The following is a 16,686-nucleotide window of genomic DNA, read 5'->3' on the forward strand; positions in this document are numbered from 1 at the left end:
GAATTTTCAGCAGTGATTACTCCAGTCTTCAGTGCCTCATACTCTTTCACAAATCAATTTAATATGCTGATTTAGTGCTCAAGAACATTTCTTATTATCGGCTGCTTCTTGTTGTGCTTCCTAATATATTTTGTGGAAACTGACACATATTTTCCAGGATTCTTCAATGAGTATTTCTGGTAGGATCTGTTTTAACATTGTAAATGTCTTTACTATCAATTTTGCTCAAATGTATGGGCTCACTTTGTACGTTTAAACTAATGTTTCTATATTGTGTATATACTTTTTTAGTATACATCTTGTCATTTTGGTTAAACTTGAGAAATAATGAGAAGCAAAAAGTACATCTTTATTTAGATTTTTTTTTTAAATATATATATATATATATATATATATATTTAAAGTAGGAAAGTTCGGTCAGTGATACTGTTGCATATCCGTGTCATTAAATCTTGGTAAAATATCCTATGGCATTAACTTCTTAAGGTCGATAGTGATTCTATCTTCGGTTGGTTGTAAATGGTTCTTTACTCAACAATGTAACACTAGCATACCTTCACACCACAAACAGTGACTCTCAAGACAACTGACAGGACAAGGAATGACCCTCATAGTCAAAACATATCTACATTTAAACTGTGTAGTTTCTACACCACTAGCGTCGCCACATGGAATTGCAAAAAAATAAAATGTCATGCAATACTTCTATTATTAAGCATCCAAACAAGCTCACGTCATTGGGTAAGCAAATGTGACCGTAACAGACTCGTTGTGACGCTCAAACAAATGTTCTGAAATGTACTGATAGCTCCACAGAGCCACATATGAACGGCGAATATCTTCTCTCTGTCTCACGCTTCAACCAAACTTGTTTCCTGATGTAAGTTTAGAGTTTAGTGAACGAGTATGCAATTTTGATAAAAGAGCGGTTTATCATCGCATAATAACAATCCACTGTAATGACGAAAGGGATATATTTACCCTGAATTCCACTTTCTTGACTGAAGGGGGCTCCAAAGTCTCAAAAATCCACACAAACACATACAGTTGCTTTAATTATAGTCTTTTCTTCTGTTAATAAACAATTTTTCAGAGACTTTTCACTTGGATTCTTGAGTTTGTCATGTATGCTCTGGTTGAAAAATGGGAATCTTATGAAATTAAAGTCACAAATCTCTTTGTTTCCTCCACTTTTGAGGAGTTCTAGACAAAGGTGAAGTGAAAAATACTTCAAATATAAACAGCAAATTTTGAACATTTTGAGATTCAAAGTATATCACACAACACGCACTTCTTTTGAAAATGAGCTACGTCTAGCACACACAAACACACACACACACACACACACACACAACGAAGCAAAAGAAACCAAACATACTGCAAAATAATACCTAATGGTTTTTATGCTTCAAAACCATTCACACCTATCAGTTTGAATATTCAGTCGCTGAAGAGAATTAATAAATAACAGACATATATATATACACTGATAAATACAGAAAAACATTTGAAAAAAAGTTCAGTATTGTTCAATCTTCATCTCTCTTACAGTAAAGAGTGAAAACTTAGCAAACCGAGTACGCGCACACACACACACACACACACACAGAGAGAGAGAGAGAGAGAGATAAATAAAAAGAGCAGTAAAAACGGCCAAGGATTTAAAAAAAGAACTCCTACACAGTGAACTAGGGGTTCTCTTGCAATAAATAGTCCAAGAAATAAAAACATCTGCCTCGTTCTTCAGTGCCTAGCCATTTGTCACCCAACTCAAGAAAACGACAGGATAATGACAGTAACTGCTACTTGAGGTTCCGTTCAGACTGGCACAACAGGAAGTGATGTGTGACCACCTGCAGGCATTCGAGGAGTGCTGAAGAACATTTATCCACCAATGATAAGGAACTTTTCAGTCAAAGGAAGGAGAGGACAGAAGTAACTCCTCCAAGGGCACTAAACGCACCAGGAGAAAGACGAGAGCAAAAATATGGAATGTTCTTGTTCTCGAGTGCCAGAGATGTGAGATCTGGAAGCAGGTCGTATCGGTTTCGTTCAGCACTTTTTGGGTCCCCATGCAGATGTCTGTTTCGGTGCTATTCCAGATCCAAATGTGGGGAACTCTTCGGCACTGCTCATGTCTGGTGCCTGAATGTTTCAGAAAGAAGAAAAAAGGAAATCATTTATATGACAATGATAGTGACAGCAGCAAATCAAGCTTTTACCATGGTAAACACATTCTTTTAAACCTTGTTGCCTTGTGCATTCCAAGGGGCGTCCCGCACAGCAAAGCCTTTTACTAAAGCTTTGTTGTCCTCGTCATTTCCTCCTGTCCCCATCGTCTTTGAAGGAGGCTTCATGTAAGCTGCCATAGTCTCGGTGTCTGTGACACTCAACATCTAAGAGAGAAGACGAGTGAGCGAGGAGCCAAAAGAAAGGAAAACACAAGTGATGAAATATACTGGTTTGGAAAGAGTCATTTGCAGTGGATTCCTGACTCACATATTCTTCTTCCAGGTTAAGTAGATGGTCAATGGCGTTATCAACATTCTCCGGCAGTCCAGTTACAGTAACCTTGCTCGGGTCCTCTGAAGCTGGCTGAGGAAAACGTATGTCAACCTACAAAAAGAAGAAAATTATTAAGGAACCCATGAACCAAATATGAGACACAGCTATTATTTGGCTGAATTATAAATTTTTTTATATGTCTTTTTATTATTACATTCGTATATAACTAAATGTTTTAGTAACTAAATGTTTTTCTCAAGTATTATTACATTCGTATATAACTAAATGTTTTAGTAACTAAATGTTTTTCTCAAGTATTATCATTAAGTTAATTTTTATAATATAATAATAATTGTATAATATTACTACTATTATCATAAACATTGTTGTTATACTTTTTAATATTATAAATATTATGACTACTAATATTAGACGTTATATAGTTATGGCACTATTTGGGAACATAAACAGTTTGTATTCTAATTTATATCTAAATTATCAATCATTATTATTATTATTATTACTGATGATAGTAAGTGTTTGTCATATAACAGTAATAATACAAATTGTTATTATTATTGATAATTATGATAATTAAAAAAAATCAATAGCAATAGTAGTTACTATTATTTTTATTGGTGATGGTTATTATTTTTAACAATAATAATAGTTCATAATAAATATAACGATATTACTGATCATCATTATCATATTATTATTATGTTAAATATCAAATTATGTAATTATTTGTAATAATAATAGTTAATAATATCAATGATTGTTATTGATCATCATCATTATTAATATTATTTTGATTAATCTGATCTTAAATATTGGTGATGGCAAATATTTTTTAATGATAATAATAATACTATTTAATACATATAATGATGGTTATTGATCAAATTAATATTATTATGTTAATTATGTTAAATATTGATGTTAATAATTTATTATTATTAATAACAACAACAACAGATAATAATTATCATAATGATTGTTATTGATCATAATCATCATTAATTACTATTATGATTATGATGTTAAATATTGGTGATGGTGATTATTTTTTATAATAATAATAATAACAACAATTAATAATAATTTTGATAATGATTGTTATTGATTATTATTGCTATTATGTTAAATATTGTGCTCCAAAATGTCTAATAATAAAATTAATAATTATAATAATAGCATTATTTTTTTACTATGTTAGATATTCTGACTAATGTAGATGCTCTATAGTTTTGTCACTTACTTTAAACTCCTCCATGAGTTTCCGAATGGCTTTGCCGCGTGCTCCGATGATGCGTGCATGGACCCGCCGGTCCAGCCGGATGTCCTCACTCACCATCTCCTGCAGCGCTGCCACCAGCTGCTCTATAGCCGCCCTGGCCTCGTTAGCACTCCTCTCATAACCTGAGATCACGATTACATCCTAGAGGAAGAAAGACTGAGAGGTAAACACACAGAAACAGGATGACGGTTATGAACCCAGTCTGGGTTAAAGAATGAGGAAATGCTCTTTCCAAAACAATCTGCTCTCATACCTGCTGCTCATCACCCTTGTCAGGGAACTGCACGTTGACATCGTAGTCTTTGCGTATTTGAGAGATGACGGCTCCTTTGCGGCCTATAATTTTGGGGTGATATTTGGGGTCTACTGAAAGCATCACCTTATAGCTCCGTAAAGCCTACAAACAGCCAAGAAAAAAAGAATACATCCGATTTTTCTAGAAGTACATTTGAGAAAATTGTTGTCACAGCTTGTGACGGTGTTAAGCAGAGGTTGTACCCGATCTTCCTGTTCCGCCTGCAGCTCCTTGACTCTCTCCAGCAGACCCTGTCTGGCCCGCTCCACACTGGCCACCTGTCCTGTGATCTTTATGATATCTGACTGGTGCTCAGGCTGAGGAACCCAAATATTGACCTACACAGCCCAGTACAAGCAGACACATGAACATCCACTCATCAGACTGTAGTCAACTGTTATTGTATGGAAAATAGCAGCTTGGACATTCTTCGAAAGATATTCTTTTGTGTTCTACAGAAGAAAATAAAAAGAGGGTGATGTAACTGATCACAGGATTTTCATTTTTTGCTTACCTGTCCCATTAACAAGATTTTGTTCACTTCAATTAATTAATTAAAAATGTATTGTTTATGCCTACACGTTTCGAAACTTTGGGGTCAGTAAGATTTTTTTAGCTTTTAAAGAAATGACTGCTTTTATTCATCAAGGATGCATTCAATTGATCAAAAGTGAAAGTAAAGACATTTAGAATAAGACATATGATTTCTATTCAAATAAATCCCGTTTATTCATCAAAGAATCTTGAAAATGGCATCATGGTTTACACAAGAATATGAAGTAACACAACTGTTTTCAACTTTGATAATAATATAATAAACTTTTGAAAGGTAGTAGAAAGTACAATTCAATATGTGCCTACCTCATAGTCCTCCATCATTTTCCTTATTCCAGCTCCTTTCTGTCCAATGATGTAACGATGAAGGTCATAGGGAACCTCAACATCAATCGTCACAGGAACTAAGGCCTAGGATGCAAAAAAGGAAGGAAAAATGGGATAAAGAGAACGATCCACCACAGGACAAAAGAGACAGCTAGAATTTCCATTATTCCTTACAAGTAAAGCTGCACGAGCCAGCTCGCACTTTTCTGCTCGACCCGTCACAGTGATGATATCGCACTTGCGAGGGATGAGGTCTGTATCCCCGTTCTCTTGAGATGCAGCTTCCTGAGCTGCCAGCCACAAATACAAGAAATAACACAGCTCATGAATATTCTACTCATCATTTAACAGAATGAAAAAAAGCCTCAACTAATCGAAGCGTGTAAGGAAGAGACCTGCAGACTCCTCTCTGTCTGGAAATTTGATCTGAACTTCATGATCCCGTGTAATTTGTTGTATTTTGCAGCCTTTGGGTCCCATGATGGCTCTGTGGTACCGCTGAGGAATCAACACCTCCACATTCACCTGTGACTCCTGATGACACATTAACAGATAGTGACAATCAATATACAATCAAGATATATATGTATACACACACATACACACATATACTGTATATATGCATATGTGTGTGCTTGTGTGTTATTGTTAACAATAATAATGTGAATATGTGAACATGTTATCTAACTATTCTACACCATTCTTAAAAAAAAAAAAAACTTTCTAATCTTTTTGTATTCTATTTTCTTTTCATTTATTATAGTTATAAAAAAAGACCTCTAACACTAGCTTGCTCTATTCTTTTTTTTGTTTTCTTTTTATTTATTATATTATTTAAAAGCCCTTGCTACATGTACTGCGTTTAAGCTAACTGAGACTTGTTGTAGCACTTATATATCATTGCTTTTTTGTTGTTTTTGATTGCTTCCATTGTCCTCATTTGTAAGTCGCTTTGGATAAAAGCGTCTGCGAAATGACTAAATGTAATGTAAATGTAAATGTTACAGTTTATGTTCTACTCTTCTCTAAGATTCCTTTTCTAAGCAGGCAACATACACTACCATTCAACGGTTTAGGATCAGTAAGATGTTTGTGAAAGAACTCTCTTATTCTCAAAAAATGCTGAACAGCAGTGTATATGCTGTTCTTGGTCAAAAAGCCACTGCATTTACATGCAACATGTAGACATGGATTGAATACGGAACTCACAAGATCTCGAACGATCTCCTGAATGCGTTTCTTAGCAGCGTCAACACACTCTCTGGGTCCTTTGAGAGTGATATTGTCACTGTGTGTTCCCGTGCGAGGGAAGCTAACAGCAACACCGCCATATTCCTCCGCCAGCTCTCTCAACACCTGCCCCCTCCGACAGACGAAGTGACGGTGATGCCGGGGGTCCACCACCATACTGTCCTCTATCACGTCATCCTGAAAAGAAAGGACAGCTGAACTGCATGAAGTGCATCCCAAGAAAAGCTAACTCAAATGTTTTACTTTCTCTTCCGACATACCAGATTTTTAATGAGGGTCTCCAGCTCTTTCTGGGCAAGCCATACAGCCTCCTCTTTACCCATGATGGTAATGTGCTCCTGTTCTGGTTCGTCTGGTGACGGGAAGATGATTCGTGCTCCGGTTCGGTCCCGTACCCGTCGGATATTAACTCCTCCTCTGCCTATCAGGAACTTGTGGTACTCTGGCTTGGTTTGAAGCTCGACTGAGAAGTTGTTGACTTGCTGGTGGGACAAAAAACTAATGATTCAAAAGTTCAAACTTTTTTTTGCTTTAAATCTTCATCTAATTACTCACCTTCTCCTCCGCCAACTGCAGGAGTTGTCTCCTGGCTCTCTCCACCTCCTCTGCAGGACCTCGGATGGTTACCTTGTCCAGCCCTGAGCCCTCGGCGGGGAAGTGGATGTGAACACCCCCACACTCTTCCATCACTGAGCGCACCAGACTGCCCTTGGATCCAATCAGAGAGTTGTGCAGCTTGGCTGGGATGGAAACCTCGGCCTCCTTCAGGTTGGCCTGGGAGAATTGAAAGATCAAGCGAGAATGTGTAAGAGAAGAAAAACTGGAAATTAGACCTAGAATACATTTACTAGCTTCCTGCTTCGCTCACCAGCTCTTTCTGAATGGCGAGAATCCGATCTCGTGCGGCTTCACAGCTGCTCTTCTTGCCAGTTATTACAATCGTCTCCGAATTGCTGTTTTCCGTTGGGAGATCAATCTTGGTGTTGGTCTCCTCACGTATCTATATAGATTTACACAGCAACGATTTCTCTCATAAAAAAGAAAACAATAACATTAACACAATATTTAAATAGCAGTTAACCCCCCCCCCATTTATTCAGATGCTGAATGTTTGTTTTTTTAAACATCCTGTGGCCATGCTATAATACTCTGCCACCAATGCTCTCACTGCATTTTCGGTATTTGAAATGAAGGTAAAATAATAAAGACAGACCTACTGTATTGATTTCGGGAACCAAACGTTCGTAGTACTCAAAACAAGTCATTTTTACAAATCGAAATAAAAGGCGTCCTCACCTTTTTGATGTTGGCGCCTCCTTTGCCAATGATGTTTTTGTGGAACTGCTTGTGGATGGGTACAGAAATTGAGAAACTGCTCTCAACCTATTAACATGAACATATATTTACAAATCTAATATACTACAAAAAACCTCAGTGTCATTCAAAGAGTAAACTACTTCTCAGCTGTCTTACTTTAAACTATAATAGCATGGCACGAAACTGTCATCTGTAGGCAGAGTATGACCATTTCATCATAATAGCTGCTCTTTCTTTGACCATGTACTAGTCACAAATGTTATTTGAGAGCAGGAAGGACTCTTGTACCAGCTCAGCGATGAGTTTCTGCAGAAACTTTGCACATTTCTCCACTTCGTTTTTAGGCCCTCTGAGCTGTACGATATCACTTTTCTGTTGCTGGTCTGGAAAGATGATAATGACCTGCGAAAAATGAAACCAATCTGTATGAAATCATCTCTCATGTAATGGTATAAAATTATGAGGCAGAGTATAGATGTCGCTGCATTTCACAAAATGCAGTTGTGAGCACCTCAGGGAACTTGTCCCGTACTTCTTTGATCTTCTCTCCTTTCTGCCCAATGATAGTGCGGTGAAACTTCTGCTCTATTATCAGGTCTTTCGTGCGTTCATTTTCCTAAAGATGCCAGAAAATGCCAAATCTGAAACCATGCAGGCAAATGCGCCTCATATGCGGAGCGCTCTTGTGATTTCCGTATAGAACGTCTCACCATGCGCTGGGCCATGTCCATCAGTTCCTTGCGAGCAAGCTGTACTCCCTGAGGATCGCCCTCTATACGAACCAGCCCACAGCGCTCCGAGTCCTGAGGAATCCTCACTGATACCTTATACTGCTCCTTTATCCGATTTACTGGGGAAAGCACCAATAATTCATTTATCTGCACTGTTCATTGATCAAAGAGTCACTAAATAAGATTCAGTTATTCATTTTTCTCAGGTTCTGTTATAATGGCAACAACACATGAAACATTATGTTTAAATAGAGAGGGAGATGTACATTTGCAACTGTTGCATATTTTCACTGTGCACTGCTTGTAATCAAATAATGTGTAAAACCACAATTATTTGAGTATTCAAACATCACTCTTCTATCTGTGCTATGAGCTCTGTTTCTATCCAGGCATTCTAAACATGACTAAAGTTTCAGATTCAACACTCCAGAAAGGGTTTTAACCTACTGTTGGCTCCGTTTTTGCCAATGAGATGTCTGTGGAAACGCTGGTCAATGTTAATCTCTGCATAGTCCATTCTTGCCATCTGGAAGGAGAAAAAAAATATATACTTGGACTATACGTTAACTGTTTATATTCCAGAAAGTCAGAAACCTTAAGAACAAACCATAACTGGAATCTTACAGTTACAAGATATGAAGCAACCTTTCTTAGCAACCAAATTTACCATTTTTTAGTCAGTTCTATCTTCATAAAAAAAAAAAAACTGCTAAAAAGAGATTCTCTTACAAGGTCTTGGATGATCTCCTGTAACTGAGCCTGAGCTTGTTCTACCTCCTCCGTTGGTCCCTCCAGACTGATACGTTCCTCTCCATCAGTAAACTCTATATGCACCTGATGATGACAAACAGACAAATGAAGTCTGAAAGGGTTCACAGATGACGTTTATAGCCTGTACATTAGCTTAATACATCTGGCGATTAGATTTTAAAGGGACAATGAAAATGAAAAAAAAAAGAATTCAGAACACAAATTAATATATTTTTCATGAAATCTGAGAGCTTTCTGATCCTCCACAGATCCACATTCAAGGCCCAGAAAGGTAGTAAGGACACTGTTAAAATAATCATTTGACATCAGTGGTTCAACCTTAATTTTATGAAGCTAAGAGAATACGTTTTGTGCACAAAGAAAACAAAAATAATTACTTTAAAAGGGGGGGGGGGGTCAAATGCCATTTCATGCATACTGAGTTTTTTACACTGTTAAAGAGTTGGATTCCCATGCTAAACATGGACAAAGTTTCAAAAATTAAGTTGTACGTTTGAAGGAGTATTTTTGTTCCGAAAAAACTCCTTCCGGTTTGTCACACGTTTCGGAAAGTTTTTTTCGAGTATGGCTCTGTGTGACGTTAAATGGAGCGGAATTTCCTTATATGGGTGCTAAGGGCACTTCTGCCGGAAGAGCGCGCGCTCCCGTATAGCAGAGCACTGACTGAGAGCACAACAGACGTTCACTGATGAGAGCGAGAGCGTCGCGAAATGTCACAAAAGAAGTGTGTTTTTGGTTGCCAGGGCAAGACAACCCTGCACAGATTACCACAAAAAAAACAGCATTAAGGGACCAGTGGATGGAGTTTATTTTTACAGAGCATCAACGGAGTTGTGCAAGTGTTTTTGTTTGTTCCCTGCATTTCAAAGATGCTTGTTTTACAAACAAGGCCCAGTTTGACGCCGGATTTGCACATCGTTTATTTCTTAAGGATGATGCAGTCCCAACGAAAAAGGGTCACGATTGTGTGTTGGAACCGCAGGCGGTGAGTAAAACTGCTTCAAATATCTCTGTGTTGTTAACTTAGCTATCGCCGCGTAAGCACATCAAGTAAACAACATGCGATGTTGGCATCAAACTGCACTTTCCACATGTACAGCTTATAAAAAAAAAAAGACAACGTAAAGTGGAACTTAGTCATTTTCCAAAGCCGCTAAGCAAATATATACAGTTTCAGTACATACCACATAGAGACGTCCTGCTGTAGTCATTGCTGATGCTGCTCTTGTTAAATTTTAGCCTCTGGATCTGATTCTGGATCATAAATATACGCTGAATCTGACTGTTAGCCATGGTTTTTTTTGGATGTTTTTTCCTCAAGGTAATGTCACAGCTTCCAAACGCTCTCAACGCAAAAGCCTACTCACGCTTGTGATTCTTTAGCTCCGCCCACACGTCATGCCTCCAGCCGGTCGTGTTTTTCCTGGAAAAATCGGTCCAGACTATCTTTCTCTTATGTATATAATAAAACTAAAGACTTCTTGGAGTTATGAAGGATGCAGTACTACTCTATAGGTACTCAAGATTAACAGGATATTGAGTGAAAACGAGCATTTCACCCCCCCTTTAATCAATGATTTCTTCTTTTCTCAAAATAGGCGTTTACATGGGTCACCTTTATGGAAGGACCCTTGCTATCTATGGAGGGTCGGATATAAAAATATCTTAATTTGTGTTCTGAAGATGAGTGAAGAGCTTACAGATTTGGAATGACATGAGGTTGACTTCTCATTTAAATGTTACCTTAGGAAGCTGCTGAGTGATGCGACTGATGTTTTGTCCTTTTTTGCCAATGATGAAACGATGGAGCCAAGCCGGAGCAATCACCTCCACCACTATCACACTTTTAGCCTGCAAAACACACAAGTGGCATGTGAAAAGCTGCCTTTTGCATCCATTCTGTTGAAAATAAGGCCCAAAAAATGTCAAAACAACTGACCTTGGCGTACACCTGCGTAAGAGCCGGACCCAGTTTATCCGGTTCTCCTCTGAGGATGATGGTCTCGGATGAGGAGTCCAGAGGGGGCATCTCCACAGACACCCCTGTGTTCTCCAGGATCTCCTGCAGGGTGTTGCCCTTGGGGCCTACTATGTACTTATGTTGAGATTTTTTCACCTCCACTGAGATTGTGGTCGTTTTTCGTTTCTGCTTGTGAATATTAAAGAGCAAGTCAGGAAATTTCACTAGGATTTAAATAATCATCAAAACAAAACATATTATGTTGTTTAGCAGAGTATCTGAAGTATCTGAGTTATAAAACCAGCCCTATTCTGGAAAAGGGGGTGGGGGGAAGCAGCTCATTTGCATTTAAAGAGACATGCACAAAAACAGAGTGTTTCTGCTTGTGTTTTTTTTTTTTTTTTTTTTGTCACTTCAGATCAATTTAATCCACTCTTGGCAAATAAATGTATTTTTTTTATTTAAAAAAATATATATATGAATGTTTGTAATTGTGAATCACCTTCTCTTCATAAATGGCCCGGATACGGGCAATCGCCATTGCAACTGCCTCTTTTTCGCCGGTAATGACAATCTCATCTTTGGGTACGCTGGGTGGTGGGATGCTAATACGAGCGCCGGTCTCTTGACTAAGCTCTTGAACGAGTCGATTATATGCACCAAGGATGAATGGATGAAAAGCCTTCTCAAAAGACAAACGTTCCACTGCACGCTTATCCTAAAGCAAACAGTGAGGTCATAATAAGACTGAATTACAAACGAAACGCAAAAACCTAATCTCATCTGTCTTCGACGGTTACCTGCTCAGCAGAGATGAGCTGGATTTCATGGCGAGCTTTCTCAATGCCGTCCTTGGTGCCGGTGATGCGGATGTTGGCGTTGGGATCATCAGAGCGGGGGATGGCGATCTTGGTGGCTGTTTTCAGCTCCAGCTCCTGCAACTTTTCCCCATTCTTTCCGATCACAAATCGATGATGCTCTTTCGGAATAAGCACAGTCGCTGACGCCTGAGAAGTTCAGCATTGAAACATAACTCTTAACATACAGTAAAATGAATCGAATTTCAAATGCAAGACTCAAAAAAACACCTGAGTCTGCAGTCGGGCCACAATCTCCTTCCTCGCTTTCATAACCGATTCCAGTTTTCCAGTCACCATGATGGAGAGGCCTTGGTCCTTGGCAAGAGAGAGTTCGATATGTGCCCCTGTCTTCTGCATGATATCCAGGCACACTTTCGCCTCCTCACCCTCACCGAACTGACTGTTGTCTTTATACCGCCGCTCCTCCAAAGGAACATGGAACACCTGAAGGTGCAAAGAGAAGTAGAAAAGGTGTGGCAGGCCCTCAATTGCACTGAAAAGATACAGTGCAGCTAACTCAGACTGTATAACCTTCAGTGGATGATTATACATGTTACCTGAGTGATGACAGAGGCTTTGATGGGTCGGATTTTGCTCCAGGCACGTGCCGGCTCACCGGTCTTCTCACCTGGAGTGGCCTTGTCCGGTAAAGGCGGAAAGGCCTCCAGATAGGTCGGTATATAGGCTTCATCTTCTGGCACTCTACCTAATCACAGACAATAAAAAAAAAGAATTGTTAAAAATGCACACAACAACTTTTTTTTTGCATTCTTTTGATAATAACAGTATGATGCTTTATGAATCGTGTAGAAGAATAGTTTCACCTCTAATTTTGCCACAGTCGTCATACCTGTGATATCAACGTCCTTCAAGCCACTGCGGTGCTCCGCAAAACTCTCCTGAGTCAACACTGCCACAGAGCTCATGTTTCAAGACCTGATCCGCTATCCTGCAGAGACCAGGAGGAAGAGGAGGCACATCACACACAGCCATCAATAAAACTAACTAAAAGAGCAGAGCAGTAAGGGACTACTTTCATTTGATTGATAAAGTGCATGGTTTCTGCAGCCCAGCAGGGCCCGACACACACTGGCATCTCCCTGAGCCCTACAGCGTCTTTCTCCAACCTGAGCTCTCCAATTAAAGACACCGCAGTTGTGAAATCTGACGAAAAGCCATGTGTGAGCTCGACTAATGTAACAATTACTGATCGTTGTTTAAAACAGAGTGTTCAATCTTTTAGATGCCACGGACCCCAAAATATGATCGTACTTGTCTGAGGGACCCTCTCCTAAAATTTAGAAAAAGGCATTCTTGTATAAAGACCCAATTTATACAATGAAAATACATTTTTTAAACGTGTCTAAAATACTGTTTAAAAAAACAATTATTACATATTTTAGCTTATTATAGTACTCTACTGTTAGATGTAATATATATGTGTATTTTAATTGAATGTTTTCTTTATGTATTCATTTAATCACTTACTTTTTTAATCAATTGTTATTTATTTAAAACAAATATTACATTTTATTTAAACTTAAATTTAAACTATTTTTATTTTTTTTACATTATTTTTCTCTAAACTTTTACATGGACCCCCTAGAACTCCTTTGGAGCCCCCTGGGGGTCCCCTGAACCCTAGATTAAAAACATCTGGTCTAATCAAGTGGAATTGTTGGGAAAGATGTGACAATGATATTTATATATACATATATTGCACTGAAAGTAAAATTTTCTCTGAACAGTTTTCAGTAGACTTCAGTAGCTTATACAAATGCACACGTGCGTTAAAAACAAGTCGTATCAAATTCTGTAAGTGCATGCAATATTCCAATTTTTCAAATACGCTTAAAAAATATCACTATCATGCCAGAGCCAAACATTTTTACCAACCTGCAAAGGGTCGAAAACCAGAAAGTCCGTCCAGGTGGATTCTACTGAGAGCTCTGCAGAGTTAGTCTGTTTGTTCAGCCCTGTGAAGGTGAGGTTAACAAAGAGAGATTGTAACCAGCCTTCTGATCACATACACAGCATCTTGTGGCAAAGCCCTCTGAGGTTGACCGAGGAGGGGGGCTGAGCCACAGTGGTCTGTCCTGTGGGAGGCAATAGCTAGATGTGGTGCTAAGGATAGCCTCCAGATCACTCTCAGGTGACTAGGTATCTAATTGGCATGTGGGTGTTTGTGCTTACTGTAGTGATTGCAAAAACACACACACACACACACACACACACACACATTGTATTTACACATGGGATTGACACATTTTACACATATTCATCTAACACTCATTGAGAGAGTAAATTACCCATGTAGTAGAATAATACATGTAACAAATTTTGGCTAATAGGCTTGTCATTATTTTCTAATATTATGAGGATCTAATTGCAGAGTGTACTTCGTCTGCTCTTGTGGTGATAAGTGAATGAAGGAAAAAATGCATTACATACACAGCTTTTAGGTATTGAGGGACCTATGCAAGCCACTTGCATACATATTATATATATATATATATATATATATATATATATATATATATATATATATATATATATATATATATAGTATAATGTTATATGTTCAATATCAAAACAAACAACAATATAAGCAATGATCGCACTCTCCTGTCTATTTTCATATTACATTATCAGGATCCATATCATCTGCAAGCTCAGTGTAGAGCAGATCTGGGTAAACAAACACTGAAGGTATTTGTTTACCCATCTGCAGGCTAACAGCACTGCATTAGAAATAACAGAGCAACTGCCAGTTAAAACAGTTGTTCAAGCCTTGAATATCAAGGTGAGGTACAGATATAGTCTGTCTCGTGGTGATAGTGTTAGTATTATATATTCTATCCTGCAGAATATTCAGGATACCTGAGTTTAGCTAATGCTACATGTAACAGCTCGTTAGCTACAGAGCAAGTTTATATTTCTGCTTTAAATACGGTAACTTAATCTGATTGCAGAAAATGCGGATATGTTCTTTCAATCATCAAAACGGTGGGATAAGTAGCACGTCTACGGAAACAAAAGCAAGTGATCACCTTATCAGACGGAAAAGCTTATCCGCTGGTCTGCTGACAGTAAACACTGCTGATGAGAATCGATTCTCCAACTGAATCGAATCTTTGATTCAAAAAATGGTATTCATGAATCAGACACGTTATTTTATCTTTAATGTATGTTTATGTATTTGTAATTTTTTCATGTAGGCTAGTAATCAATATAAAATTCTTTTTTTTTTTTTTATTAAAGTAAACTTGGGATTTTCAGTGGTAACGGTAATCCTCGAAACTCTCCACCACTTTTCAAAATATGAGACTGTCAGATCTGTTTAGTATTCTCCACCGTTTCATTACATTTTTAAGACCCTGAAAACGTTCTTTATGAACGACATTTTTCAGCATGTCCTCACAGTATAGCTGGTATATTCTACATTAAGTCGAAGTTCAAATGATTATTAATTATTTTAATAATTTGTTACTTATTTTTATGAATTAAAAGATGTTACAGTCAATAACAATATAATAATTTGTGTAAATAGTGTCTTAAATAGCTCAAAATCATGATTTATTGTTGTCCGAATGGAATTTCTTCCATAAATTATCATTGTGTAATTAAAATATTTTATTGTACTTTTCTTTTTGTAATATCTCATTCATTTTATACCTAAAAGCCATAAATACTAATTTGCTTAATTCTACAACATTAAATTGTTTAAAAATAACTTTTTTTTCTTATAAAAATGTGTGTCCGTAAATCTTGCAAACTCTGTTACCGTACCATATTTTGCCTTTAAATTGGTATAATTATCTCCCACAACTGTAAGATACAGGAAATGATGACACCTTCCCTCACTGATAAGATCTGAAGCGCTGAAAAGTCTGTCTGCTCTCTTTGAGAAAATATTTGAATCTATAAAGTACCAAGAGCTATTTTGAAGAACGTCAAGGCTGTAACCAAAATATCATAAGGAAAACAAAATTTATTACTGATCACAAATTGGGTTATTTAAATTTATTTTAATCATGATGTTATTAGTGCCATGCGCTCTCAGCATTTATGCTAGCAAGTGGAGTCAAAAATAAAATAATTATGTTACTGTCAAACTCTCTTACCAAAGTAGAGTAAACAATGCTGACAATAGTGTAACAGAACTGACAGTCTAATTCTGACAATTCTGTTATTTTACAATGCTATTACTTAAATGGTCAACTCTGTTTATTAACTATTTTCACACACACCCACACACACTGAGGGTCTCCGCTGCGTGGCAGCAACAGGATTGTGTGCACTGGTGATGGGAAGTCTAGTTCTTTTCGGCGAACCGGTTCTTTCGAACAGTTCGTTTCAATGAACCGGTTAAAAACGGTTCATCAGTTCTTTTACGCCCCAACGTAATGACGTCATTCGCAATGACGTAATGATATCGAGTCCCAGGCTGGTTTGAATGTATGCTCACTTTTTGGTGTTTTTGTATAATTTCTATCTGACTGTCATCTTATATTTTGAAGGAATATAAGATGGCATCCTTGAACCCCTGGCTCTTTTACTTGACATATGCTCTATCATATTTGTATTTTTGAATGAATGTTTAATAAAAAAAAAAAAAAAAGTCCTAGGCTGGTGTTACGAGATTTTCTGTTTCAAATGGGCTCCATACATCATGAATATTCATTTGTTTCCAGGAACTGAGAACTTTAGGTCACGCTCCTTGTATCTCAGCAGATTTAACGGAATATTTCCAAAAATGTTAATATTTTTTCCAGCATTGCACTAACTTTAGCCTAAGCTAGCTACATTTGAAA

At 37.6% G+C, this 16,686-nt stretch overlaps 1 protein-coding gene across 1 annotated transcript; it reads right to left on the minus strand.

Moving 5' to 3' along the window:
- Nucleotides 1–1,038: 1,038 nt before the first annotated feature.
- On the minus strand, nt 1,039–15,000 carry LOC127969424 (vigilin). The gene is made up of 28 exons (XM_052571351.1): nt 14,923–15,000; nt 13,769–13,848; nt 12,723–12,821; nt 12,430–12,578; nt 12,101–12,316; nt 11,813–12,019; nt 11,515–11,730; nt 10,992–11,198; nt 10,796–10,903; nt 9,011–9,115; nt 8,729–8,807; nt 8,261–8,400; nt 8,062–8,166; nt 7,839–7,952; nt 7,530–7,616; nt 7,102–7,233; nt 6,789–7,007; nt 6,494–6,715; nt 6,192–6,410; nt 5,378–5,516; nt 5,157–5,272; nt 4,962–5,066; nt 4,304–4,438; nt 4,059–4,202; nt 3,767–3,946; nt 2,500–2,616; nt 2,247–2,396; nt 1,039–2,145 (listed from the first exon to the last, which is right to left on the minus strand). Exons 3-28 carry the CDS (start codon nt 12,796–12,798, stop codon nt 2,053–2,055), a joined length of 3,780 nt encoding a protein of 1,259 aa, XP_052427311.1. The 5' UTR covers nt 12,799–12,821; nt 13,769–13,848; nt 14,923–15,000; the 3' UTR covers nt 1,039–2,052.
- Between the last annotated feature and the right edge of the window lie 1,686 nt (nt 15,001–16,686).

Source organism: Carassius gibelio, chromosome B12, assembly GCF_023724105.1.
Source record: "Carassius gibelio isolate Cgi1373 ecotype wild population from Czech Republic chromosome B12, carGib1.2-hapl.c, whole genome shotgun sequence".
In the NCBI taxonomy this organism is placed as follows: Eukaryota; Metazoa; Chordata; class Actinopteri; order Cypriniformes; family Cyprinidae; genus Carassius; species Carassius gibelio.

Excerpts from the sequence above, each read along its gene's own strand:
- LOC127969424 (XM_052571351.1), bottom strand. The coding sequence starts at position 12,798 with ATGAGCTCTGTGGCAGTGTTGACTCAGGAGAGTTTTGCGGAGCACCGC. Across the intron at positions 11,731-11,812 it reads AGCTCATCTCTGCTGAGCAG|GATAAGCGTGCAGTGGAACG; the intron begins GTAACCGTCGAA and ends TGTTTGCTTTAG. Across the intron at positions 11,199-11,514 it reads GGGCCATTTATGAAGAGAAG|AAACGAAAAACGACCACAAT; the intron begins GTGATTCACAAT and ends ATTCACAAGCAG.